The sequence below is a fragment of the Anas acuta genome, chromosome 6, assembly GCF_963932015.1.
Source record: "Anas acuta chromosome 6, bAnaAcu1.1, whole genome shotgun sequence".
NCBI classification, from domain to species: Eukaryota; Metazoa; Chordata; class Aves; order Anseriformes; family Anatidae; genus Anas; species Anas acuta.
Window position 1 is genome coordinate 692,396 of NC_088984.1, and position 24,950 is coordinate 717,345.

Sequence of the window (24,950 nt, forward strand, 5' to 3'; positions counted from 1 at the left end):
GTTTTCCCATTTCAGAAGCATGGATCTCAGGAAACCCCTGATGTCCTCCCTCTCTCTCTGTTCAGTGCTCCATGTTGAAGGGCCATGGAACCTAAAGAATCCAGACAATCCTTGGAGAACTGGATGTTTAAGACCATTCAGAAGATCAGGCAAATTAGATGCTGTTTGTGGAGCCGGTGCTTACAGCAGCTTTGCCACAAGCTTTCCTTACATTTAAGAATTTCTTTAGAGCTCAGATCTGAGTTAGGCCGTGCATCTTGACACAACCACAGCTCTCTGACTTGGGTTGCAGCATAAATTAGCAAAGGAACTATCCCATCAGTTTTTGTCATGGGAACTTGAGGCTACTTCTGAAAACTTCACGTGGGTATGTAAAGCACTGCACATCCCAGATGCTGGGAGCCTTGGCAGCATCGTGCATCAGTCCAGCCTCCTGCAGGCAGAAACACGAACAAATAGATCTTCCTAGCCTTAGTGCTGTAACCTAACCACTGGATAATGCTTTCTGCTTGTTATCAGGTATTTATTCAATCGACAACAGGGAACAGGGTAAGCTGTGATACAGACCAAAAATGCTATCTGTATTATGACCCATTTTTAAAGTTCCAGCTAAAGCTTTCATAATAAAAACATTTCATATTGAATATTTTTCCTATTGAATATTTATGAGACAGTGTCTTACAGCATAATTTTAATGAAATTGTGCTTATCAAAAATTACATAAGCGTATGCCCACAATACTTCAAAAGGTAGTTTTACCAAACCTAATCAGCTAAGCCCATTTTTCAGCCGATGATTTATTAAAATTGTTACTTACAGTGCTACTTAAAGTCAAAATTGTGTATTAATTTTTTTAAGCTTTTCTATAAAATTAGTTGTACTTAATTTTACAGAGCAACAAGATGGTAGGTCCTTTCTCTGCCTTCGTCGGCCTGTTATTTAATTTGTTAATCATTTGCTATCGCTTATACATATTTATACTGGGTATGGAAATGCTATAAATTATTTCCATTTGGTTTTAGTGAAGTTTTATGCTCCTGCATGTATGAAAACTCCTACAGAAGAGATGCAGTATTTGAAATTAGACCTCAGTGAGACCCCTTCAGTTTTCTTTCTTGGTAATTTATAGAAGTTCTCAAGTTGTTGAATTTCATATTTGATAATCCTGGAGTATTTTAAAACTCATATAGTAGTCAGCTCAAGAACAGCGAAAGATTTTCAATATAATACAATTTTATTTTTTTTGGGTGGGGGGAAGTATTTCTGCTTTTTATTAAATTTTCTTTGTATGAAAACCAGCTTAAGCCTTCTCCCTGGAATGAAACTACCGGTGAAGATTACTGTTGTAAACGTTCATCTGACTAAACTACAATGGCTACACTGATAAACAGAAAGCCTCTCTTGGCCGTTGTCAGGCAGCTTTTTTCCATTCTCTTAGGACAAACTTGTTCATAGCAAAAATTACGTACTCCTTTGAACTCCTGAAAAGTTTGAGAATTATAAAAATACACTAGTTTTACTGTAGTTGAAGCAGCTTTTTCTTCTCCAGTTCTCTAAAGGCAAATTATAATTTGAAGGGGGAAGGAAGGATAACTCTGTATGCAGAGTGTGGCAGTGGCAATTCCTGCGAAAGGACTAACAGTGATATGGCAAAGAATATCTTTACAGCTTCATAAGAAACAGAGTTTGGCAGTGGGCTGAGAACTAATAGGAAATATGGTCACAGCAGTATTATCAAGGCAATAAAAATCTATTGCAAAATGTTGATCAGCAAAAATAATGTAATAGGTAAAGTTTCAAATTTATTTATGCTAACCTCCATTTTTTTCTTTCTAAGGAAGTTTCTAATTCTTAAGTTTTCTTCCTTCTTCCAGTAACAAGATTGGGAGCAATTTGTTTCTTTTAATGGAAAGGGTTATAGGAAAGAGTTGTGCTGCCATACACAGATGTCAGAACATTTCTTCTTGGCAAAGAAAATGGAAAAAAATGAGTAATAGTGCTATAAGCTTGCTAGAGAAAAGCTAGGCTTCAGAAATGAAGTCTGAAAGGTTAGCCAACTTCTAAAATAAATAAATAAAATTGTATCTCTCTATATATAAATGAAAAAGCATTATTTGCATTTTTTGCATTGTGTTTTTGATGAACCATCTTATTTTTTAAGTGGACATAAAGAACATCAGGATAGTTTTCAAATTGAAAGTAACAATTTTGAAATGAAAATTGACCAAGTGTTTTTCCATTTGTATACATGCTGTTTTACAGGGTAAAGTTTAGACAAGCATTGCTAGACAAGCGGTTCCTGGAGAAAAAGGAACAAGCCCTTCAAGAAGCACGTGAAGAAGAAGAAAAAGAGAAATGCCTTGAAGCACTCCGACAAAAGGTGTTTATGTTATATATAGTATTTTCATGCACAGTAAATATACAAACACATACTGTCATATTGAAGATTTAAAAAAAATAGTCACAAGCAAATAAATGAAGTTAAAATGTACTTTAAGTTTGCCATTAGTTCTGTCATGTGTGCTTTGTAACTGACAACTGGAACATTAAGATGTTATATCAACAGCTTCTACAGTGTAATTTGTTGTAGATATGTCTTCTATCTTTTTTTTTTAAATCATAAGTCTGCCTTGAGTCTCAGGCAAGGTTTATGAGTAATTTAAATTAAAATTAAATGAAATTTAAATGAAAAGCTATGAAACTTTTACACCTTACCTTGAAAAGAACAAAAGGACATCCCAGAAAATTCTTGCTAACGTTTGCTATAGTAAATGTACAAAGTTACTTTTTTTCTCATGCTGACTTTTGAAGAAGTAATGTTTCCTTCATATATATTTTTGTATCTTATCTCTTTGGTTTTTACTTCAAAAATTAAAAGGAAAAATCCAGAGTTCAAATTCTTTGCACTCCAGGATGTGCAGCCAAAGGAAAATAGGGGAAGGAGAGAAGCTGCTCTTTAAACCCTTCTGATTTTGGATAATTTAATCAGAATTAATACAGCAGTTCTCCACCCCGGACTACCTGTACTTAAAAATACAGTGGTGCAGCCATGACCTTCAGCATGTCCTTTGGCTTTAGGTTTAACCATCTCAGTGTGCCAGTGAAATTTTTCCTCGGTCCCTTGTGGGCTGTTTGTGGCCTTTTAAGTGCTTTCACTTCAGCGTTATGGAGTACAAATTCAAGAAGAAAGAAAAACATAATAGAGTTCAAATACTGCAAGCTATCTTCTGTGGGAGCATAACAGGAATAACAGGAAGCCAGAGGGACCATTAGTTCAGTCATTTTTTAAACTGTTAAGTTCAAATTAATTTCCAGTCAGTAATACATTAAGAATCTGTCCAATTATATATTTTGTCATATTAACTATGATTTTAGTTTGTCAGTGCATTCTTTTAAAGAACTCTTTAATGTCTTTTCTAAGTTACTGGTTGAATTGCATTGCCTTTTACAACGTATTTTATCAGAGGCTGATTGAGAGTCATGATCTGAACTGACTGACCCAATTCTCTTACCAAATTAGAAAATGCTTCTAGAATTGCCTTTGACCAGGATGGAAGAGTTCCTGCTTCATTATTTTTCCAATCAATATTTATTCTTTGTGTTTCACACTGACGAAATACTTCTTCATAAAATATGCCCCTTTGTCATATGTGGAAAAAAATAATTAAGATCTCCAGTGAAATCATAAAGTTTGTATATTCACAGGGTAAATATGAAGATGACATTTTATTAAAAAGAGAGGTAGAAAAAATAATTATAGATTATTTTAAATATTTTTTCTTGTTTTAGCCATTCATTTGCTGTCCTGACTGATTATTTTGCTCATGCATCTTTCTGTATTTTCCAAAGTAGTTTTAGCCTGTATCTGACGATATTAACGCAAAGCTGCCATTCAGCTTTCAAGGTTATTTTCAGTTTTTAAGGACTGACAATTGGCATTCATAAGTATGCAGGTTACTGCGTGTTCAGCCTGCCCACATAACAGGCAGTTCTCCACATTATAACATTTCTGTACTTGCCAGGCGTGCCCACTGCTATATTAAGTGCAGCCAATTAAATTGTCTCCACTGGGAAGCTGGAAAAAATCTCCCTGAGTATCAGTCTCTGTCAAAGTGGGCTTCCTACCATTTCCAGCGTGCAGTCTGAGAGTTTTACTGTGTTCACGAGTTGGATCTTTCCCTCTTGTTCCATATTGTTACAGTACTTTCTTAGAGATCACTGACAGCACATGGCTTGGGGGGTGCTCTGCTGCTAGCAGGCGTCCAGAGAGCCCCTGAGCTGCTCTGGTGGACATTGGCCCTCAGCAGATGTTGAAGAAAAGCAGTGTGCGTATTCAGGGTTTGAGTGCTCTCTGAGCATATGCAGTATGATGCAGAATGCTATTTGCTGGTCTTGAGACCTAGCTCAGCATCCCTGGAGGGGATACTCATGCTCTGGACTCAAGTTGTCAGCTTTACAATATTTATAAATGGGGACAAGTTGGCTTAAGTCTACTTCTGGAATTCCTAAACCAGGTAAATGATCGCGTTCTGAAAGGCTGCGTGTTATTAATAAGACCTTTTCTCACTGTGTGTCTAAACAGATAAAGTAACTGTTATTTTCATATTGTTTCATACTTCAGGTTTCCGTTGTTGCAAAATTAGATCCAGCTAGAGTAGTGGCTGATACAGTGGCATCTAAAGCTCGGATGGGCATTGGAACCGAGGAAGAGTTTGTTCTTCAAAAGCCACTGTTTAAGTTGCATACGTTCAGTGAAGAGCAGGTAATTGTCTGTACTGGTACAGTATGGTTTATTGTACGCAAGAATGTCATGAGAGCAATATATGACAGCGATCTTGTAGCTGAAATAGTGATGTTAACAGTAGAACATAGAGTATAGTATGTGTAAAAGTAAAAACGTGAGGAGTAATAGGTGGAGTAAGCTCTCTGACCAGATGTTTGTAGATGCTGGAGGAGCACAGCAGGAGTGTACACAATAGACATTTGTGTCCATTGAGGCTACCGGGCTAGATGGATGGACTGAGCTGAGCCAACTGGGCACCTCCTGGGTGCGCTGGGTGTTTTGAGTGATCTGTTTGCTGTTCCTTCATTTCAAAACTCACCCGTTTTACACTTTTAGGAATTTACTTTAAAAAGTGCCTCCTTTTCACTTATTCCAGTTAGTGTTGTACTAAGAACTTGAAATTAAGTGCCTCAGCATGAAAGTCCTCCTGACTGTAGAAAGATATGTCATGGGTAACTTAATTGTGGGGTACGTTTTTCCTTGGAACCATATTATGTATCTCTTCATAAACTGAAAATCAGTATCTCGACTTTCTTCTCACTGTTGGTGAATGGAAAATCAGTTGGAATGTAATATACAGTGGCTAAAGGAGAAGAAACCAGCCAGGTGTAGATGTAGCAGGAAACTGAGGTAACTGCACTCCTGTTTTCAGGTCACTCAGACTGCTGAGAATAGTGCGAGCTCTATTTCAAATGTAATGAAGCAACACAGGGAAGGGCTTTTTGTTTCCGTTACTGTTCCCGTCTGCTCAGTCTATGCATTTGAAACTGAGAAGCTTTAAAATGTCTTAAAAGGGGGAGTGCAGCTCAAATTTTTATTCCATAGAGCTACATCATAGCATTTCTCTTTCTGTCTGCATAATTTCCAAATTCCAGGGAATCATTTGAAATATAAGAGATGTGGTTTTTGTTTGGCTATGAAAATTTACCCCAATCTGACTGATGTTTTGAGGGTTTGAAAAGCCTAGCTTGAAAATGCTATCCAAACGTACATGTATATTTGAGGTGGATACTTGAATCCTCAGAATATTCTGCCCGTTTCAACCTCAGCCAGTCTTATATACTGTCCAGACTGCAGTACCTGTTCCTGCTAAGCATGTTAGCTTGCTCCATCCCAGAGCAACAGTGGCTGCAAGTGACGTTCCCCAGCGTCGGTCCTCCCAGCAGCTCTGGGCACTGTTGCTGGTGGAGCTGGAACTGAAAGCAGCACGACTCTTGTACGTCCTGTGCTCCCTGCCGCAGCCCATGTAAGGAAGAATTGAAAGGGGCTTACAAATAATGTCAGCTAAACTTTTGACAGATTTTAGCATTAATTTCCCTAGGCTTTAGTTGTTGTTATGTAAATGAAAGTGGTACTGATGTGTAGTCACAAGGCAGTGCTGTGAAAAAATCATAAATGCATTTGAAGCACTCAGATCCCATAGAAGCAAACACTAAGAGATGAGAAGTTGTGTGCTGAAAGCAGGGGTGTGCTGATGGGGAACATCAGAAAAGTCAAAATCTATTCAGTGAGTAGGCTGAATTAAAAGTCACTCAGGTTTCTCATCTGCCCTTTGAGTTTTGCTGAGAAAAAAAACAAACAGGACTCTTTGTTAAAATAGGCTGTTGCCATTGATATTAAGAAGGATTATATCAAAATATGTGCAGTGAGATAATGCTTATTCATTATAGAGTTTCTCTGCTTTTAAAAGCTTTATTTTGCGACCATAATATTTGTAATTGCCTTTTAGAACTTTTTGAATATATACATTGATATTTAATCTGTAAGATACACTGTGCATATGAGGAAAGTACCATTTTGTCTCTATTCATCATTGCTGTGGTTTGTTTTAACAGATCATTTCTGACCCTAGAATTCGAGTTGAGTTAGCTCTTCGAGAAGCTGGACTTCATAAAACACTTTACGCAAAAGAGATTTTACCAAAAATTCCTCCACTGAAACTTCCAAGAAGAGATATGGAATCTACGGCTTTTAAAAGGTAGAGCACATCACGTACGAAGAACAGAGAAGCTTCAGGGATGTAGTGTGGGCCATTATGCAAAAACTTTAAATAAATTTCCTATAGACCATGTAGTGGGACTACTTTGTTGTCTCTGTGTACAATCATTTAAAAAAAAGTAATGTGCCTTTCCTATACGGTGCTCAGTACACCATTTTACACCTGCCTTGGTGAAGGTTTTATGGAAATCTGGTGGGTGTAGGCTGCTATAGAATAATGCTGAAGAATTTTCCATGTCCCCCTCTACCAGAAAATTGGTCACCTGTACATGAAAAACTCCCACAAACATTACTGGCCAATTTAATATATATCATCTTAGGTACGAATTCTGTTTTGTAATTGACAGCATAAATCCAAAATAGCTTCACAGTCACTTTAGATTACACTGTGATACATAGTAATTATGATACATAATTCATTCCAGGTTTGCTAGAGAACTTGATTCTTTTAATTATAAAATCTTCGTTATCATGAATGTTCCTATTATTCCTTGGTTACTAAAAGAAGAAACTTAACCTTTGTCTATATTTAGAAACCAATTTGCTGCATCATATTTACTGCAAACCAATCATGCAAACAATTTCATATTGACGATTACTCTTTCAGAATAAATTATAAATTAGAAATACCATTTCAGATCTGGGATCTTTATTTTGCAGCTGAAGCTATGGAACATAATTCTACTAAATGAAAGGGAAATTGATGCCATTTCATTTTGTAAGTGATTACGTTTTCAAGCCTTACATAAGATGACTGTGAAATCTATTCTGTATGTAAACAAGTTACACTTAGCAGCTTTACCAAAAAGGACAATAAATATCAGAACATCCATATCTGTGTATCTAGATGTTAACAGGCACTTCGTTAGCATAATGTTGTGATGCCTTATAGACATGAATGGATCACATAACCTACCACCGCCTTGCAAAGCGGACAGTAATTCCTCACTACCCAAATGAGAAACAGAGGATGAGGATCAAGAAGGGCCTATCAGCATTATCAGCAGAATCCATGCTGCAAATAAGGCAAACACCAAGAGAGAAATTTTACTGCTGGCTATCACATACCTCCTTACCTGGCATGGAAATCAGATCGTCTTCCTTTGACACAGCAAGTAACTCTACACCAAGTGTAGAATTACTAAGTGCACCAATGGGTGAGTAGGGCAGAACCGAGCTTTCGAAAGAATCTCCTGAACTGGAAGTTTTTCAATATGTAAAAAATTTATTTATCTGAACTCTTAAATCTCATAGTTCTAAAGCTGTCAAAATGAATTTGCAAGCGACCTTGTAAGTGAGCCTTCAAAACTGGAAGCAATTTCAGTAGGAAGTTGGCCAGGCTGTACACACACCCCTGTGAGAGCCCCTCCACCCACTGCCCGGGAGCAATTTGGCCTTTTACAGCTCATGGTGACACTTAGAGATCATTGCATCCTCGGTGTGTGGTGTGGAGGAGCAGTGGCTGCAGCTGGTGACACCAGCTTGGTGCAGATGTTGGTGTGTGCTCCCTGCCCTGCTGGGCTCTGGGGCCACACGAGGTTCAAGCACCATTCCATACTGCATGAATGTGAGTCTGAACGCCTGTCGTAACAGCAGTAACAGCACTGTTCTCAAGTGCAAATTAATTTTGCTATGCCGTTGCTTTTGGCAATGCACCTGAAGCAAAGTTATCCTCTGCCCAGGGGCAGGGTGAGCAGGAGCCAGCCCAACGGGACAGCCCTTCGTGTTCCTTGAGCAGGAGCCAGCCTGGTGACACACTCATTTCCTCAGCAAATTTCACTGCTGCTCTCCTTGGATGCTCGATGACATCGGTGCAATTCAAACCATTCGAGGCCCACAGCTCCGGCACCGTGGTTTGTGAAACCCAGCCACATGGGCAGCAGCGCCTGCTCGGCCTTGGGGGAGCGCGTTGTGACCAAGTTCCTCCCTTTGGCTTCCCAGGAAAGTCTGCTCGGTGCCAGGGCTTGGTCCCGTGTGCCCCCGGTGTGTGCCTGGGCGCTGGCGGCACCGGGGCCCAGCTGCCGCTCACAGGCCGTGCCGGTCGGTGGTGCCCTCAGTCGCTGGCGGCGGGCGCAGCCCCAGGCGTCTCCGGATGAAGGCGGCGATCAGGCGCTGAGGCCGCTGCTGGTACTCCCGCAGCACCTCGCGGGGTGCCCGGATCTGGTCCCCCTCCAGGCGGTCCAGGAGCGCCACGCAGACAACAGCAGCTGCAAGGCGGCCCAGGCGCTGCTTTACCACACAGACCACAGGGAGCCCCTGCGCTGTGGCAGGCACCAGGCCTCGGGGAGAGCCCCTCGCGCCGCCCTCCCTGCGTGCCTGCAGCAGGAGCCCTGGGACGCACGGGGGCCGTGGGCCAGCAAGATGGGGGCAGAGCCGCACCTCTGCTGCCAACAAGCATGTCCAGCAGGGAGGGGTGAGGGGAATCACATTTTTTTTTTGTCTGACACACGCTCAGACCTTTTAAAACAAACTTGTTTTTTTACTGAGCCATGGGACTTGCTTTAGGGTACTTTTTTTTCTAGTGGAAATAGTTAGGAATGTGTTTTTGGCCTTCAGGTCAACTGGCTCTCATAACGAACCCAAGCCCTGTGTCGGGTGAAGGTACGGCCGGGGCAGCAGCCGGCGGCAGGGACTCACCTCTCAAACCGCACAGCCTGCACATGGCAGCGAACGCCGTGGACTCCATTTCGATGTTCCTCACGCCAGCCTTGTGAGCTCTTTTTAAGTATTCCAGCTTTTTTTCACTGGAGAACGAGCACAACGCGCCGTCTAATCTCCCCTGACCTTGAAAGGAAATGAAGGGCTGTCATTGCTTGTCCTCGCAGGGCTGCTGCCGCGGTGCCCTGGGGGGAGCTTCTGCTGGAAAGCCCTGCAGTGCCCACGTTTTGTATGAAGCCAACCGAGTTTTCCTTTGCATAGCTACTTAGTTCATGTTCCAGTTAACCTGAACTTGTAAAGCTAGCATGCTATGTCTGTATAGAGGAGAGAACTACACAGGTTTTAACACTTGTAAAAAGGAAGACTAACCACAGAGATTCAGTACAGGGGGTGTCTTGCACTCTGCTGGGGCAAATCCTCACAGCTCCTCTGAGCTCGGCAGTGCACGTCAGCTGCAGGTCTGCCAGCTTAGATCCTAGCAGTGCCAGATCTTTGTGGCAGCAGCATGGCAAGCTGTGAAGGTGGGGAAATCAGGGAGAGGAAAGTTCCTTTAATTTAGTTTTGTTTTGTTTTGTTTTGTTTTGTTTTGTAGGGAGTGCTGTGGGTGCAGGCAGCTGGAGCTGTTTGTGAGCGGCATTCCCCCTTGGGCACCGGCTGGGGAGCCGGGCCCTGGGGCGCTGGCGCTCCCACCGTGGGCCTTGCCGTGCCGTGGGCCTGTGCAGCTGCGCCTCTTGCACAGCACACAACATCCCTTGCGCAAGCAAAACACACACCTGCGGCAGTGCCAACCTGGGCAGAGCGCTGCATTTTATTGCTCTTCCTACTGTTAACCCTCTTAATGGCTTTTTATTTAAATAAAACATGGCCTCGAGCAATACGCAGATGGTCGCATTTGCAAGCAGATCCAAAGGTTTATAAATAGTTCTCATATTATTAATTCTTCATTTATTACATTTCATCTACTCTGTAATCAGCATTTCATTTTGCAAAGGAAACAGTTCCAGAGTAACCAAAGTTTGTTTACATAAATATCGCACACTTCCTGACATTTTTCTCGTGTTTGGTGATTCTGAAGTTACAGTCTCATAGGAAACAGCTGAGCGCAACCCATCTGCTGGGATAAGGGGAGGGGTGCTGGCAAGGGGGTGTTTCTCTGCCAGGGCGAGGCTCTGGGCCTGCTTTTGGAGGGCCCCTGAGCACATGTGGCACCCCATGTCACGGCAGAGGTCCCCAGCACCTGCACTGCCCCCGGGAGCCACCACTGCCCGGGTGGATCCTCGCGCCCCCGCTGACTGCAGCAGCACCGGCCGTGCAGCTGGCGCTACAAATCGAGCTGCCGAGTGCGGGGTGACTGGCTGACAGGGATGGCTGTGACCTGGCAAAGTTCTGGGGTGGGCACTGCAGGTTCTGGAGGTACAGCCCCCCGCGACCTCCGAAATCACGAACAAAGCAGCGGGTCAGCTCCTGCAGCCCGTAGGATCATTAGCATGGGTGGTTCTGCCTGCCAAGCAGCACGAACACTCGGCACCGTGTCTGCAGGGGGGGGAACAGCCAGAGCACGCTTACCTTCGTAGAAATCGTAGGTGCACATGGTGTGCCCAATGAGCGTGGGGAAGTCGGGGACCTCCTTGCTGCAGGCGAGGAGCTCCTCCGCGAGCTCCCTGTCCAGGTCGGTGCTGCGCACCACCACGTCGCCCAGCACCACCTGCTCGAACCGCGGCTGGAAGGAGGCGTCCACGGCCGTGTCCGTGATCACAACGGAGCCGGCCTTGATCCCTGTGAAAAAAAGTGAGGCTAAGCCAGCGCTCATGGCATTTGTGACCTGTTGGAAGACTTCAGCATGACAGAGAAGTGTCACTAGCTACCTATGTGAGTGTTGTGGGTTTTTTTATTTTTTTTTATCAAAACAGATGTGAGAGAATAATTGAAATTTATGCAGTGGCACAGATGTGTAAGTAAAATGCAGAAAATCAGCACATGGGAAGTGACTGTGGGAACGTGCCGAGTGACGGCATTGTAATTGCTTCTGGCTTGCAGAGACCACGCCCCAGCACCAGTTTGCGCAGGCACGAGCAGCACTGCTGCCCTGGCAGGCATAACGAAAACCTGCAATCTGCTAAACCAGTCGCTGGAAGTGTCCTGGGTTTTAACCCAAAAATAAAATATCGTCTTGGTGTTTGATATCGCAGGACTTGGCAAAATGTGAAAGCTCATAACTACATCACCTGCTGAGAATTTTTTTCTATTAATAGTCTTTTGCTTGGAAAAAGGCCTTACTGAGACAGCTTACCTAAGCCTCCAGAAGTACCGATGCGTATAATAGTAACGTCTCGGCATTTTGCGTGGTGCAGCAGTTTGATCAGCTCATGAAGCATAATGGAAATGGAAGGGATGCCCATCCCGTGCTGTTGAGAGGAGAAAAAAGAAAAGGGTTGTTCTGTGTGACACCACAGCAGGTGGCAGATACGTGACCACAGCGAGCTCAGGATTACACCGTGGCCTCTTCCTGATGGTGAGGCCAGCAGCAGGTGTCTTTTGGGGCAGGAGACCTCTCATGTCTTTGCAGCCTGCCCAGGCAAAGCATCTAGTCCTCTCCTCCCCTTGGTGGTTTTAAGGTTCTTGTCCGTAGAGCTGGTGTTTGTGCCCAGGGACCACTACATGGGGCACGGTGGTGTCTCTCCTTCAGGGAAGCGCTCTCACAAATGCACCCCAGCAGCTGAATGCTCCAAGCGCTTCCTCACACTGCTCATCCCTATGCCACCTGCTGACTTGTGTTGTTTGTCATGTCCTGATCGTACTCTTAGTGGTGAGATGTGGCAGAAGCAGAGCCCCCACTCCTCTGGGTGCCTCCCGGCTGTCCTTGCCCACACCACAGCACCTCTCCCACATCGCTGGGCACAAGGCACAACGGGTGGGTTCGGATGGGTTCGGCCCCCTCGGCAGGGACTGGTGCCCCCCTCAGTCCTTGGCTGCTGGGGCTGCCCCTCCTCTGCTCCCTCGTGTCTCCTCTCAGGCCTCTGCTCTGCTGCTCGGTCACCGTCCTTTTCTCAGTTTCACCTTTAAAAATAAAAGGTGTTTGGGAGTACAGCCTTTTTTTTCATGAGAAAGGCCTCGGTTTTTTCTTTTTGCCCTTTCCATCATGTTCAATAGCCTGAAGGAAATGTATTGGAAGAAGCACGTTGGCAGTCAGTCCTCATATTGCAACGTCTCTTTTTGGCTGTGAGGCTGATGGTCTACAGTCTTCTATCACGTTTTAAATATGAAAACATTTGCATGATATTATTCTGGAACATCAGCCTGAGCTATTTGACAATGTCTAAAAAAAATTATTCTCCCTGTAAATATTCAAAGCAGGAAGCTGTCTTCCTGCCTCCGGTACGTTCGAGTTCATCTGTGTATCCAAGCAACTCGCAAACTGGCGGTGCTGGCAGCCGCTGGGTGCTGTGCTCGGGTGGCTCGTGCCCGACAGGGCGGTGGCGGCCGCGTGGCTGCTGCCCCGGCACAGCTGCTGCCAGGTGGGGCAGAGCAAAACCCGCAGGGTTTTCTCTCTGGGATCCTGCCAGATCGGCTCCCTCGAGCTTCTCTGTCAGTCAGGTTTGGTTCGGTTCTGTCAGAGGAACCAGACGCGATCCCTCCCAGCTGAGCAGTGCCACCTCCCGTGAACCAGGTGTGAGACCGATCCCGTGCCTGAAAAAGCAGTGGCAGCAGCGGGCCCTGGGGCACCAGCACCCACCAGCACAGCCCGTGCTTGCTCCTGCCCCTGTGCAGTGCCAGACACACCACTGTTCCCAGAGGAACCAATAATGGGGCAAGGTTTTCACTTGGGAACCCATGGCAGTGCAATGCTGTTGGCAATATTTCAGTTATTCGTGATGGGAACTGGTCTTTGCCTGGTGAACTGCCACACTGCTGAGATGAGCAAAATGCGTGCTGCTCATTCTGAGCACTGTGCCCCCTAAACGGGAGGTGTCGGGCACGCAGAGGACAACCGTGGCCAAGGGACTGTGGTGGTGCCAAAGGCTGAACACCAGGCAAGGGCAGAGGCTGGCGCCGGCTGGGCCAAGGCTGTGCCCGAGGCTGGGGCCATGGTGCCGGGGCGGGGAGGCACGCGGAGCACAGCAGAGCCTCACGGAGCCTCGCGGAGCCTCACGGTACTTACGCTGATGGAGAGCACCGGCCCCGTGCGGTACATGGCGTAGCGGTCCGTCCCCGCGCAGATGTCAGCCAGGTCCTCCCCACTGCCCTCCAGCCCCAGCTCCTTGTGCATGAACTGGGCAAACGCCTTCATCCTGTTCGGGCTGCCGCCAACGCAGACAAACTGGGTGTAAAATGTGAATTTGTGGGCATTTCTCACTAAAACGGGCATCGAGTCAGTGCTAACGCAGCAGTGTGCGGCTGCACCAGATGCGAGCAGCGAGCGCTGCCTCCTCACGGGCAGCCGGGGGGCATCGGAGCAGCGGGGTCTCAGCGCCAGGAGCTGCCCTGAAAGCCAGGCTGTGCTCCCCTGGGGCTGTGCCTGCGCTGGGTCGAGGCAGCCGCACAGCTGCACAGAGCTGGGTGGCAGCTCCAGGTCAAGAAAAGCTAAAGCAATCTCACTGTAATACATTTGGCCAATTTAAGCTGTTAGTATTCCTACTGCCAGCAAAGGAAAGCAAAGCCAGATGTTAGAGTGGCTTGTCATTTTATTTATTCTATCAGCAGTGTCTGCTGCAATTGGAGAGCACTGCTGATGACACGGAGGCCACAGAGTCAGGGAGGAAAGGGACAAACACTCTCAATTTCTATACTGAAACAAAAAATGCTCCCTAAACATAGGAGGGGGCTAGCGTGTGGCTGTGTGAGCAGCGCTGCCGACCCGCAGGGAAGGGGGAGCCCACGCGTGGTGATGGCTGCGCCAGGCTCCTCGAGCCCTGTGGCTCCACGACGCTTCCCCTGCTCTGATTTAATGTGGGATCGGAGCTCTGACAGCCTGTGCTTGACAGCTTTGTGCTTTGGCCTCAGCTAAAAATAGGACATCCTCTCTCCCATCTCCAGCACACGAAGCTCAGCTCGGATGCTTTGGACAACTGCTTCCTGCCTGGCCTCTGACAGGGAGGCCAAAATAACCTCAGGTTTTACTGACCGGCAGGTATTTTAAAGGAGAGTTTTCTGTTGGGCCTTCTGTCCAGAACAAGCCACCGAGACCCTTTGCAGGAGGCCAGGTCCTGCTCCAGCTGGAGCGCCCACAGCAGCGGGGCCCCGGCACGGGACGGCAGCGCCGCGGGGCAAGGGGCAGAGAGCCAGCGGGCCTGGGAGCTGCTGCCTCGCTTCTGCCCCTGCCACTTACCTTTATGTCCCCAAACATAGCGGGCAGGTTGTGCGTCCTTGTTCCCAAGTCCAGGTGATACAGAATGTCCTCCTCCATCGAGTCCAGGTGCGGGTTTTTGATGAGGACGGGCCCCCCGCTGCGGGGAGAGGGGCAGAGCCGGGTGAGCGGGCGGCTGCCTCCTGACAGAGCCTCGGAGCGCTCGTCCTGCTCACACTGCTTCTGGGAGCCCCTTCAGCAGCGTCTTACTGTCCCTACGTACTTGGCAGAAAGGGGTTCTCGATATTTATCATCAGTTTTGTCAGACTTAGCTCTTTCTTTGATACAACATTGCTGGAAGTACCTAGCAGGTAATGTACTGTGATGCCTCATACGTGACAGCTTATTAAGCTCGTAGCAAATCAGGATTTTATATTTGTACTGTCCCAAATAATTGCCGAGCAGTACAAGTGCAAATTAAATTCAGATTCTGCGGACGGCAGGAGGTCAGTTTACCTTGCCTTTCCAAGTGCTTTAATAGATGTAAAGCAACTAAACAACAATACAGGCCAATTTTATAAATAAGGCTTAAAGAAAACCCAGAGAACATTTTTCTTGTCTTATTAAAACAAATTCAAAGCCTCTCCCATGACTCACCCAGAGTAACCTGTTGTTTCAGTCATGACGGCTCTGCCAGAGTCAGCTGAAAGCGATACCCTGCGGAAAGGTGAGGCAAACACCCTGCTATTTCTTCAGCTGTTAGCGTTCGGAGCTAGGAAGGGATCTGAGGCGGCTCTGCAGGGGGTTAAATACCCTCCCCGCTTTGTGCAACACCCCAGGCAGCAGCAGGACCACCCCCCTCCTCCTGCTCCCATTTGTCCGGTAGGTGCCAGATGTTCCTGCTCTGGGCCAGCGCTCTGCTTGTCCCGGGACGTGGTCCCAGAGCCCCGCATTGGCTGGCCCTGCAGGTGTGTCGTTGCTGGCACGCCTCTGGCCGCACGCACGCTTGCACTTTGCCCGGTGTGGGGCTGCAGGGCCGGCACACGTGTGATGGCTTTGTGTGACCGGTGTGTTGGCCCCAGGAGTGTGGCATGGCATGGTGTGTTATGGCATGGTGTGTTATGGCATGGCATGGCGTGTTCCCGTGCCAGGGCATGAGGTGCCGTGGTACAGACCCCGGGCCGGAGCGTGGTGCGCTCGGCTCCCCGGAGCAGCCCAGCGTATCTGCAGGTGGGGCTTCTGGCAGCGGGGATGCCTCTGACATTTCAAAGCATGTACGTGTCCAAGCCCTTAACATTGCAAAACACCAGGAAAAGTCAAATAAGCATTACGAACCAGTTGTACAGTGAAGTGTAACTTGGACGTCTTGCCCAAGACGGGATCAGGAAGGATCTGAGGAGGGCTGGAGCAGAGCCCGTATGAACATTTCAGACTTGCTGGAGCTGTAACAAAGTCAGGCTGCAATGGTTTCTCTGCTCAGATGAAGTTCTCTCCTCTCTGGATGCTGTTAACATATTCCTGCCAAAGATGACTTATTGCTGACACTCCACAGCACTCCTGAAGGATATGGATTTGGTTTTTCCTTTTCCTTTCAGCATGCACCAGATTGCAATGAGAGGTACGCAGAACAAGTGTCCTTGGGGACGCACATGCAGCGCTTCCTGCAGTCTCGGACTGTGTCAGTCACACAGACACTCGTCTCTCTCAGCATAGCATTAAATGTTTCGGGCACCTTGCAGTTCATACAGGGACTGTCATGCGCCTCTTTGCAGCGTTGTCCACTTGGCACGACTTCGTTTGGAGACTACACCAGGAAGGTTTGCTACTTGCAATTGCTGGCTGCAAGCACCGTGGTGGAGCTGAGGTCCATGTTGGCTTGCCGTGGGTCTGCCAGCTTCCTTTGGCACCTGCTTGTTTGGCAAAGGGGCGCGAGGTCGCCCTGCTCATGCTCTGTGCCCAACATGCAGTCAGCATCCCGCTGCCAGTGGTCCCACGCCGCTGGAGGAGCGGGGCTGAGGGGGACCCGCAGCCTGCACAGATGTGCTGCAGTCGGTGCCGGCACCCAGCCGCCGCTGAGGCTAATTTGGCTTGCAGAGCACCTATTGCTGTTGGCGATGCACAAAGCAGAAAGAACAGCTTGTGCCTCAGAGCCCAGATGAGTCTGTGGATGAGTGGGTACAGAAATCATCTACTTGTGTCGGGAGCCTAGCTGATGCAGAAGGAATTGCACAAGTCTCTCACCCTGCTCCACCACTTCCCGGCTGCTTGAGCACTGCCTTGCAGCCTGCAGAGGTTCGGAGGAGGAGGTGCTGGTCGTGCCGTGGCACAGCAGTGTCGGTGCAGTGCAACAGCAGCTCTGCAGCGAGCCGAGCCCAGCCGCTGGCACTCTGCGACCGACAGAGCCTGCGCTGGGAGCAAGTTCAGCGGGGCTGGAGGGAACGGCAGGATCTGGCAGAGTGGTGGGTGGACAGACAGCTCTCATCATGCCAGCGACCCTGCGGTGAAGCGGGGTGGGTATTGCCCCGAGCCAGCAAGATCCTGTGGGCAGGGGTTGCTGGGTTGGTCTATTTAGTGCAGGATTTCCTTGCCTCCCCTTCTTCACACTTGCAGCCAAGTATTTTTGCACGTCTGGCAAGATCTGCACTTGTGCTATTGTAAACTGTCTCATGACAAAATAATTTTCCTGAGTGCACAGGTGAATTTTTAGCTAAATATTTACTTAAGAACTAAAAATAATATTCCAGTGGACCCAGCTGCAATGTGTGATATCCTTGCCTGCTGCCAGTGGAGTGTGCAGGGCGGGTGGCCAGTGTGGACTCAGCTGCAGCCACACCTGGTTGCAAAGCCACAGCACATCTCTCCTTTGCCAAAAATGTAAGACCTCTCTCAGAGGGTTTTGACTGGTTCTTCACTTGCCCAGGAAGAAATTGCCCTGGATTTGCTATCCAAAGGGCACTTTGTGTTCAGCCTGCAGAGATGCTGGTCTGCTCCTGGTACCACCTCCTGCAGCAGGCGAGGTGGATGGGGCTGTGTATGGCGTGGTATGATGGGCACATTATGGTGTGACGGGCACGTTGTGGTGTGATGGGCTCAGTGTGGTGTGACCACCAGCCCTTGGCTTCCTGGGCACCAGGCTGGGTGCTGCCATGGGGCAGGAGCAGCCCCATGCTGCAGGCTGGGCTGGGGACCGAGGCCACCAGCACACCTCAGCATCTCATATTCCCTGCCAGCAGCCCTGTGCCGCTGGGCTGAGCACTGCCCCGCTGGGTCTGGGCAGGGTCACCCAGCACCCTCACAGGGCTACAGGCATCCAAGAGGCAAAAGGCAAGGCTTTGGAGAGCAGCCCTGTGGAGTGTGCAGAGGCAGAAATCCCCGTGGGACAAAGCTCTGCCTGGGAAGGCAGGCTGAGAAGCTGTGAGTAAGCAATGTTCCCGGTGGTGTTTGTCCCTGACGTGTTCAAGGTAAAAGGAATGAGCGTGTTCTTTGTAAGTAAACAAGCCTGAGGGAAACGTCTGCCTTGTGCTTTTGGATTCCCAGAACTGAGCCCGAAGTGAAGGGACAGCAGTTGCCGCTGCCATGCACATTTTGGGGCAGTTTCAGAGCTTGTCTTTGTGCGGGTTGGCTCGCTGCCCGGTCAGGTTCTGGTCAGTACTGAAGAGCTCTCGCTCTGGGGTTCCTCCTTTGTGTTGTTTTTCCGTGCTGTTGTCCCCCTCCAGATGCCTCAGGTGTGCCCTCGGTTGTTCCCTGGGGCCGTTCTCCCCGCTGCCTGTGCCCCCGCTGTGGTTCACGGTCCTGCCCGTGGTGGCAGACGCTGCGGGGCCGTGTTCTCTTTGCAAGGCAGGTGGGGAAGTGATGAAGGTGAGAAACAGAGCCCGGAGCCCTGAGTGTGTGTTTGTGGCTGGTTTAGAGCGAAATTCAGACTCACCGAGTGCCAGGCAGCAGAGCTGCGAGCATATGTGTTAGGGGATGACAAATAAAGCGGGCTGAGGCGCACGGCAGGGTACCATATGGTAATGCAGACAGCCTCTGAGCGAGTGAAGAGCTCGGGAGAGCCAGCGCTCCTGCACACGTCCAACACCTCTAGTCTGCTAAGTGCTGGTTTAAAATAGACGCTGCACGTCACTCCTTGCACATCAGAGACGCTCTGCCTGCCGTGTCCTGCCCGGGCTGCTGCCATGTCTGCTCCAAGCAAGCCCGAGCAGTGCCTCTTCAGGTCGGCTCCTTTCTGATTTCTCTCCCGTGATACCTCCGCCGCGACGTGGTGCCCAGGCTCTGCCGACACGCACGATGCTGCAGCCCGGGCCGCTGAGCACGATGCGTATCCGTGTCAGCTTTTAAGTCATCAGTTGTGGCTTGTTAGCAGAAAGCTGATGAAAATGCCCAGCTTGGGAGGTGTCTGGTGCATTCCTCCAGAGCCGATTTCTAGCGATCATCATGGAAGAGCAGGAAAAGCACTTGGGATCATTTTTACCTGACAAAACAAGGCAATGTGCCACCAGCACACAGCTTTCCCTGCCCTTGCCCCTTCCCTTCCCTGTGTTGAAAGTCCAGGTCCAGAATAGCAATCAAGGCAGGCAAAATGTGGAATTTATCAACAGCTTGCCTGGTTCTTCTCTTTGCCTGGCTTAGTATTGCTGTAAATCTGTTCGTGGCTTTGGGAGAAGTCAGTGAGACACCCTGAGAAGAAACGAGACACCACAAACCCTGGGGACATGCCAGGGACTAGAGTCAGGGCCCACTCAGGACCGGCTGCAGCACCCGGTGCTGGTCCATGCGCTCCCCCGAGCGCTGCGCTTGCTCCCTTCCTGCCTGGTATTTTCCTGCTCTCCAGGCTTTGGAATCCAGATGGTGCCTAGGGTTTTTATTTTTTTTTCAGGGATATTTTTATCCCTTCGTCCTTCCCTCGCTGGGCCTGCGGGTGCGTGTGACAGGCACTGTGTGCCTGTGGGTGCAGGCAGAGGCAGGAGGGCTGGGAGGAGATTTTGACAGCAACAAGGCGCAGGGCACAGGGCCTCTGTGGAGCTCACCAAGCCACTGTGCCTGTCGAGGCCAATCACAGCTCAAAAACAGGATGAGAAATATTTTTTCTTCAGGCAGCAGACGGGGGCTTGGCCTAGCACGTCCCAGCCCTGTCCTCTCCAGTGCCACCGGCTCCTGCCCACGTGCGCTGTGCAGGCAGGGTGCCTGCGGGGACAGGGGACGAGCAGGTCCCCAGGCAGGGTGGCTGTGCTTGGCTGTCCCTGCTGCACTGCTCCGCGTGCCGGCCTTGTTAGGATTTGAGCTTTCTCTGCATGGGGCTGCTCGAGCAGCTTCCTGCACCCTGCCGAGGACTGGGGGCTTCCAGGCAGCGATGAGCTTACACTGGTTCCGTTTTAAAAAATGAGCTGTCCAGACCTCACATTATCCAAATATTTTGAGATGGAAACACGTGAAGAGACTAAATGCTGCCTACAGAGGAGGTGTCCTGGCCTGGTATCTCCTGCAGCTGCTGATGTCAGACCCAGTTCTTGCCTCATTTGCAGGCCGAGGTGAGGGATTTCTGGGCATACGGCACCTCCGGTGCTGTGCCAGATGTGGGGCTTGGGGGCACGGGGCTTTTGCCATTCAGGAAGTGCAGGAGCCTCCTGAAAGTACCCTTTTGGCATGTCCCTTGTCATTTTTAAGTGTTACTGCCAGCCACTTACTGGAAGCAGATGAGGCATGTACAATAAAGGATGAAACTATCCCAGAAAATCCCATTTTGCCTTAAACCTGTTTCAGACTGGCTAAGCCTGATTCCATGACTGCGGTCCCTGCGCTGTGATGTTCAGCCAATGTTCAGTTCAGGTAGGCATAAGCCGATCAGTTCATCCCCCTGAAAGCCATCCACAACATTGACCTTCCAATTCTTGTCTTTTTCTAGCTTGAGACACAAAAAACTCTGTTTTCCTCTGTTCCTGTACCAAGCAGAGTGGAATAGAAGTGCTCTAAATAGCCTATTTTTAGAAAATTGAGCATTTTAAACAGATGAGGTTCTTAGCCATTCAAAACTATAAATTCATCAGAAAACTGAATGAACTGCATGTGAAGTTAGCACAGAGAGAGCTGGGTTAATGATTTGCCCCGTACAAGTCAGGAAAAGAGAAGGTCACATATTTTGCATAATGACAGAGCTGAGCTGTGTGACTTTGACTCTTCCTCAGCCTGTATGTGATGTGCCAGGATGGGTGACACAGAGGTTTTACAAGAAAAAAAAAAAAAAAAGGCAGAAAAATAGAAGCTTGGGAATGAATCAATGTGACTGTTTTTTGTGTGTGCGTGTGTGTGTGTTTTTTTTTCCCTTTTCTTTTCTTTTCTGAACCCATGGAGGTGCCAGAGCTTGGCAGCGCAGCCAGCAGCCCAGGACTGCGGTGGCGGTGCCCATCCAGCGGCTGCTTGTGGGGCCAGGCGGCACCGGGCCGTGGCACAGCCAGACTGGTGGGGCCCCCGCAGGGCACTGGGGACAGTCCCTGGCACGCAGGGCCAACGCGAGGCCTCGCACCAGCCCACCCCTGTCTGCGTGTCTGTGTATTCAAACCCTTCAGCCATTCAATTCAATGCCATCATTCCAGCTGTTCAGAAGAGAAGGTGTGTAGGTTAAACACGTGTGAGCCAGCACAGGAACCCAGTGCCCCTGTAAGCTGCAATGTGCTGGGGAAAAAAGAAAAAAGCTCATAAAACCCAAACTGTTTTAGCAGCGGCAGGAGCAGTGTGACTGTGTTTCTTTGTTCTGTATTCTCATCCATTTGCAGCACAATTCTGTTTCCTGCAACTCGAACATGAAAGTTCCCATTATGGCAGCAGTGGCAGAACTGCACTTGGTAAGCGCCGGTGTGATTGTTCGGATGATTTAGAAATGGGACTTGTAATGGCTGCTACATTTAATGGGGCAGAAATTCAGATAAATTACTCCTCAGATGCAGAGCCAGCCCTCACTTACACGGGTTGAGACCCGAGCTGATTCAACCGAGGCAAGCACAGTCCCCCTGCAGCAGCACCCGGCAGCAGGCGAGGGTGGAAGCGAGCCCCTTTTTGGGATTGCTGCCAGCCCCAGCCCTCGGGGTGCTGGGCGAGGGGAGCCAAGGAGCTGGCCTTGGGGCTGTGGGCAGGTTGTGAAAGCAGCACGAAGCACGTCAGCATGAAGCACGCCCCGCGAGCGGTGCGACACGGCCCGGGCTGCTGGCAGCGCACACGGTGCCACGAAGCAGGCGTCGCTGTGAGAGTTAATGGCTAACCCCTGGAACAATGGCACCCGAGCCTCTCAGACCCAGGTCTCTGGGGCTGACCCATGGGAACCAGAGGCCCTGCAGTCGCACTGGCGAGGCCGCAGCCAGCAGCGTCTGCATTTCAAAGGGGAAAGCGCCTGGACAGGGCCCTGCTGGCTGGGCTGGCTGGCAGCTTTCGCACAGACCATGCTCCCGCTGTAAAGGACCAATTCATGGACAGCAAATACATTTCTTCATCCACTGTGACGAGCTGCCATGTCAGCAGGACAGCCGAATGCCGGCTGGTTCCTCGGTGCCATCCCCAGCCGACACTTCCAGAGCGTGGCGTCTGCCGTTCTGCGCAGGAGCTGCATTAATTTGACAAATATTTTCCTTATTAGAGAGGGGCGTTTTAAAAGAGCTGGCCTCGGAGCGGCGTGCTCCCCTCCTGCCCGGTGAGCTCTGGCTGCAGGAGCTCATTTTGCCTCATTTTGTCTCATTTTGCCTCATTTTGCCTCATTTTTTGCACCTCCCCTCTCTGGCCCCGCCGGGCTGCCGGCTGCGGGCCCTGCGCGGCGTCAGGGGGACCCCCAGAGGGCCGGGGCCGCACTGCGGGGCGCTGGGCAGGGCCCGGGCCGAGCCGTACGGAGCGGTGTAACGGCGTGCGGCTGGTGCAGCGCTGGGCTGGCAGCAATTACCCGTTGCTGCTAATTACCCGGCGGCGGGCTGCCCGCTCCGCGCTCACACCGGAGCCCACCCGGCACCGCCCGGCGGGGGGCACCACCCGCCCCCAGAGGCCCCGCCCCCAGAGGCCCCGCCCACCACAGGCCACACCCACCAGAGGCCCCGCCCACCCCGTCCCCGCCCACCCCGTCCCCGCCCCCGCTCCCCGCGCTGCCGGCAGGGGGCGTGGTCGCGGCGCGGCGGCCGGGCGGAAGTGACGCGTTGCCGCCCGCCGTGCCCCGGAGGGGCGGGGCCGTGCCGCCCGCCGCCGCCCCGCCCCGCGCCATTGTCAGCGCCGCGCCGCGGGGCACGCGGGGCCGGGCCGGGCCGGGCCGGGAGGGGCAGGGCCGGGACGGGGCCGGGACGGGGCCGCGCGGGGCCGCCCGCCGCCCATGGCCAGCCCGCCGCCGCCATAACGCCGCCATGGGGAGGTGAGCGCGGGGGGAGCGGGGAGCGGCCGGGGGGGGCCGGGGCGGGAGCGCCGCTGAGGTGAGGGGGGGGGGGGAGGCGGCTCCCGGCGGGCACCGGGGGGGGGGGGGGGGTGGCGGGGCCGGGCCCGGCGCTGTCAGCAGGGAGCGGCCGCCCCTGCCCGGCCCGGCCCTGCCCGTTCCCTGCCGCTCGGGGCTCGGTGCCGGGGCAGCCCGGGGGGCGCCGCTCGCTGCTCGCAGCCCGCGGGACCCGGAGCAGCGCGGTGCGGCCTCACCGGGCCTCGCCCTGCACGCAGCGGGCACGGGGCGGCTCTGGCAGCGCTGGCTGGGCGTGGGGCCGCCCGTCTGACGCGCCGGGAGGCACCGGGCTGCCCTCAGGGCCGCGGTGGCCGGTGCCTGGCACCCGGTACCCCAGTGCCTGCTCCGTTCCCGTGTGGAGGTGGCTGCGTGTATCCTGCTGGGCGGTCTGTCAGAGCTGCCCCCACCCCGTTCACAAAGATCAGGAGGGCACGGATGTGTCGGGAGCCGAGGTGAAAGGGCAGGGCTGCGCGTAACCCTTCCCTCCGAAACCTGTTTGCAAGGCCAGCTTCCCATCCAGGTGTGTGCCCCCAGCTCACAGCCGGCTCTCTCCCCGTTGCACTCCGGCTGTGCTGGGATCGCAGGTGGGAGGGGTGCGAGGGAACCCGCAGGGAGCCCCGGGGCTGGCGAGGGGCAGGCTGGCACGGGGCTGGCTGCCCGCAGTGTCCGTGTCCGGAGAGGGGAGCGCGGAGCCTTGCGTCACCTCGAGCTGCCAGACGCAGCATCAGCAGACACATCAAACAGCTCGTTTGGGAGGGATGCAAATGAGCCTGGGAGAGGGATAAAAACGGCTGAGCCGCCCCGCTCAGCCCCTGCTCTGCCCTCGCCTCGCTCTGCCACGTGCCCTGAGCTTCTGGGGGGGAGAAGGCAGCTCCAGCTCCTCAGGGCAGCTCCCGGGGCAGCTCCTGGGGCAGGAGAACAGAGGCAGGGGCACGATGCCAGCGCGGCCGTGTGTATTTTCTGTTTGCCAGCTGGTACTCTGAAGCAATGCTTAAATATATAGCAAAAGTCTGATGCTAAAATAGGATCTAGGGACAGCCGGCCTAAAATAGCTAGGCCCCCTTTTAACCGCCTCACCCCTGCCAACGGGGGGAAAAGGTATTTGATTTGCTCCCATTCCTCTCAAAAGAGGATCCCAGCATCTGCTCTTGTATCTTTTATCTCTTCTGTGCGTAAATGGGTAAAAACTTAGCCTGCTGGTCTGTGTGTGTACACAGCTACGGAAGGAGCCAGCGGTGGTGTTGAATGTGGTGTCTCGGAGCGATAATTGCTCTCATCCAGCCTCTGTGTGAGAGAACCCAGAGATCCACTGGGATCTGTTGTAGCTTGGCGTGATGAGGGTGTGCGAGTGCGTCCAGGGATGGCTTACTTGCCTTGAGACCTGGGGGTAGGTGAGACTGAGACAGTGTAAGAGCATGTTAGTGACAGCAGCTGACAGTGTCTAAACACACAGCTTTTAAATCCTGCTCTGAACAGGTCCTTAATGCGTCTGAACTGAAAAGCCATTTAGTTTTTTTACATAACTGTATGCATCTGTGAGGTGAGGAACAGCAGTATTTCCTGGCGGTGCTTGAAACCTGAATTCAGAAAAGTTCAAGGTGTGTTCTGTTTTTTTTGAGCTCATCAATTTAGAAAGTGCCACTGACTACAAAATGTGAGGAATTTAATGGAGATGCTTTCGAGAAACAACTTTTTTCTTTTCTTCTTTAGCTGTTTGCAGCCAAAGCACAGTTTGAGTAGTGCTTTCAGAAGCAGGTAAGGACTGTGGGTGAGTG

At 50.6% G+C, this 24,950-nt stretch overlaps 3 protein-coding genes across 5 annotated transcripts in view; 2 read left to right on the top strand and 1 right to left on the bottom strand.

Annotated features, from left to right (window-relative positions):
* The window catches only part of CCDC148 (coiled-coil domain containing 148), a 56,830-nt gene extending 49,965 nt beyond the window's left edge, over positions 1-6,865 (top strand). For all 3 annotated transcript variants that reach the window (XM_068686878.1, XM_068686879.1, XM_068686880.1), the window contains 3 exons: positions 2,263-2,380; positions 4,622-4,762; positions 6,619-6,865. In XM_068686878.1, the coding sequence (XP_068542979.1) occupies positions 2,263-2,380; positions 4,622-4,762; positions 6,619-6,765 (406 nt within the window). In that variant the 3' untranslated portion in view covers positions 6,766-6,865. The remainder of the gene's footprint in view (positions 1-2,262; positions 2,381-4,621; positions 4,763-6,618) is intronic.
* Positions 6,866-7,241: 376 nt separating this feature from the next.
* UPP2 (uridine phosphorylase 2) lies at positions 7,242-15,579 on the bottom strand. Its single transcript, XM_068686886.1, has 7 exons — positions 15,381-15,579; positions 14,766-14,883; positions 13,599-13,757; positions 11,730-11,844; positions 11,006-11,215; positions 9,419-9,565; positions 7,242-8,988 (listed from the first exon to the last, which is right to left on the bottom strand). Exons 1-7 carry the CDS (start codon positions 15,404-15,406, stop codon positions 8,807-8,809), a joined length of 957 nt encoding a protein of 318 aa, XP_068542987.1. The 5' UTR covers positions 15,407-15,579; the 3' UTR covers positions 7,242-8,806.
* Positions 15,580-22,939: 7,360 nt separating this feature from the next.
* The window catches only part of ACVR1 (activin A receptor type 1), a 59,297-nt gene continuing 57,286 nt past the window's right edge, over positions 22,940-24,950 (top strand). Inside the window, exon 1 of the mRNA XM_068686887.1 lies at positions 22,940-23,100. Within this exon, the coding sequence (XP_068542988.1) occupies positions 23,093-23,100 (8 nt within the window). The 5' untranslated portion in view covers positions 22,940-23,092. The remainder of the gene's footprint in view (positions 23,101-24,950) is intronic.

Coding starts and splice junctions, on each gene's coding strand:
- UPP2 (XM_068686886.1), bottom strand. CDS start 15,406: ATGACTGAAACAACAGGTTACTCTGG. Junction 11,845..13,598: donor GGCCGGTGCTCTCCATCAGC/GTAAGTACCGTG, acceptor TCCTCTCAACAG/CACGGGATGGGCATCCCTTC. Junction 11,216..11,729: donor CGGTACTTCTGGAGGCTTAG/GTAAGCTGTCTC, acceptor TTTTTTTCACAG/GGATCAAGGCCGGCTCCGTT.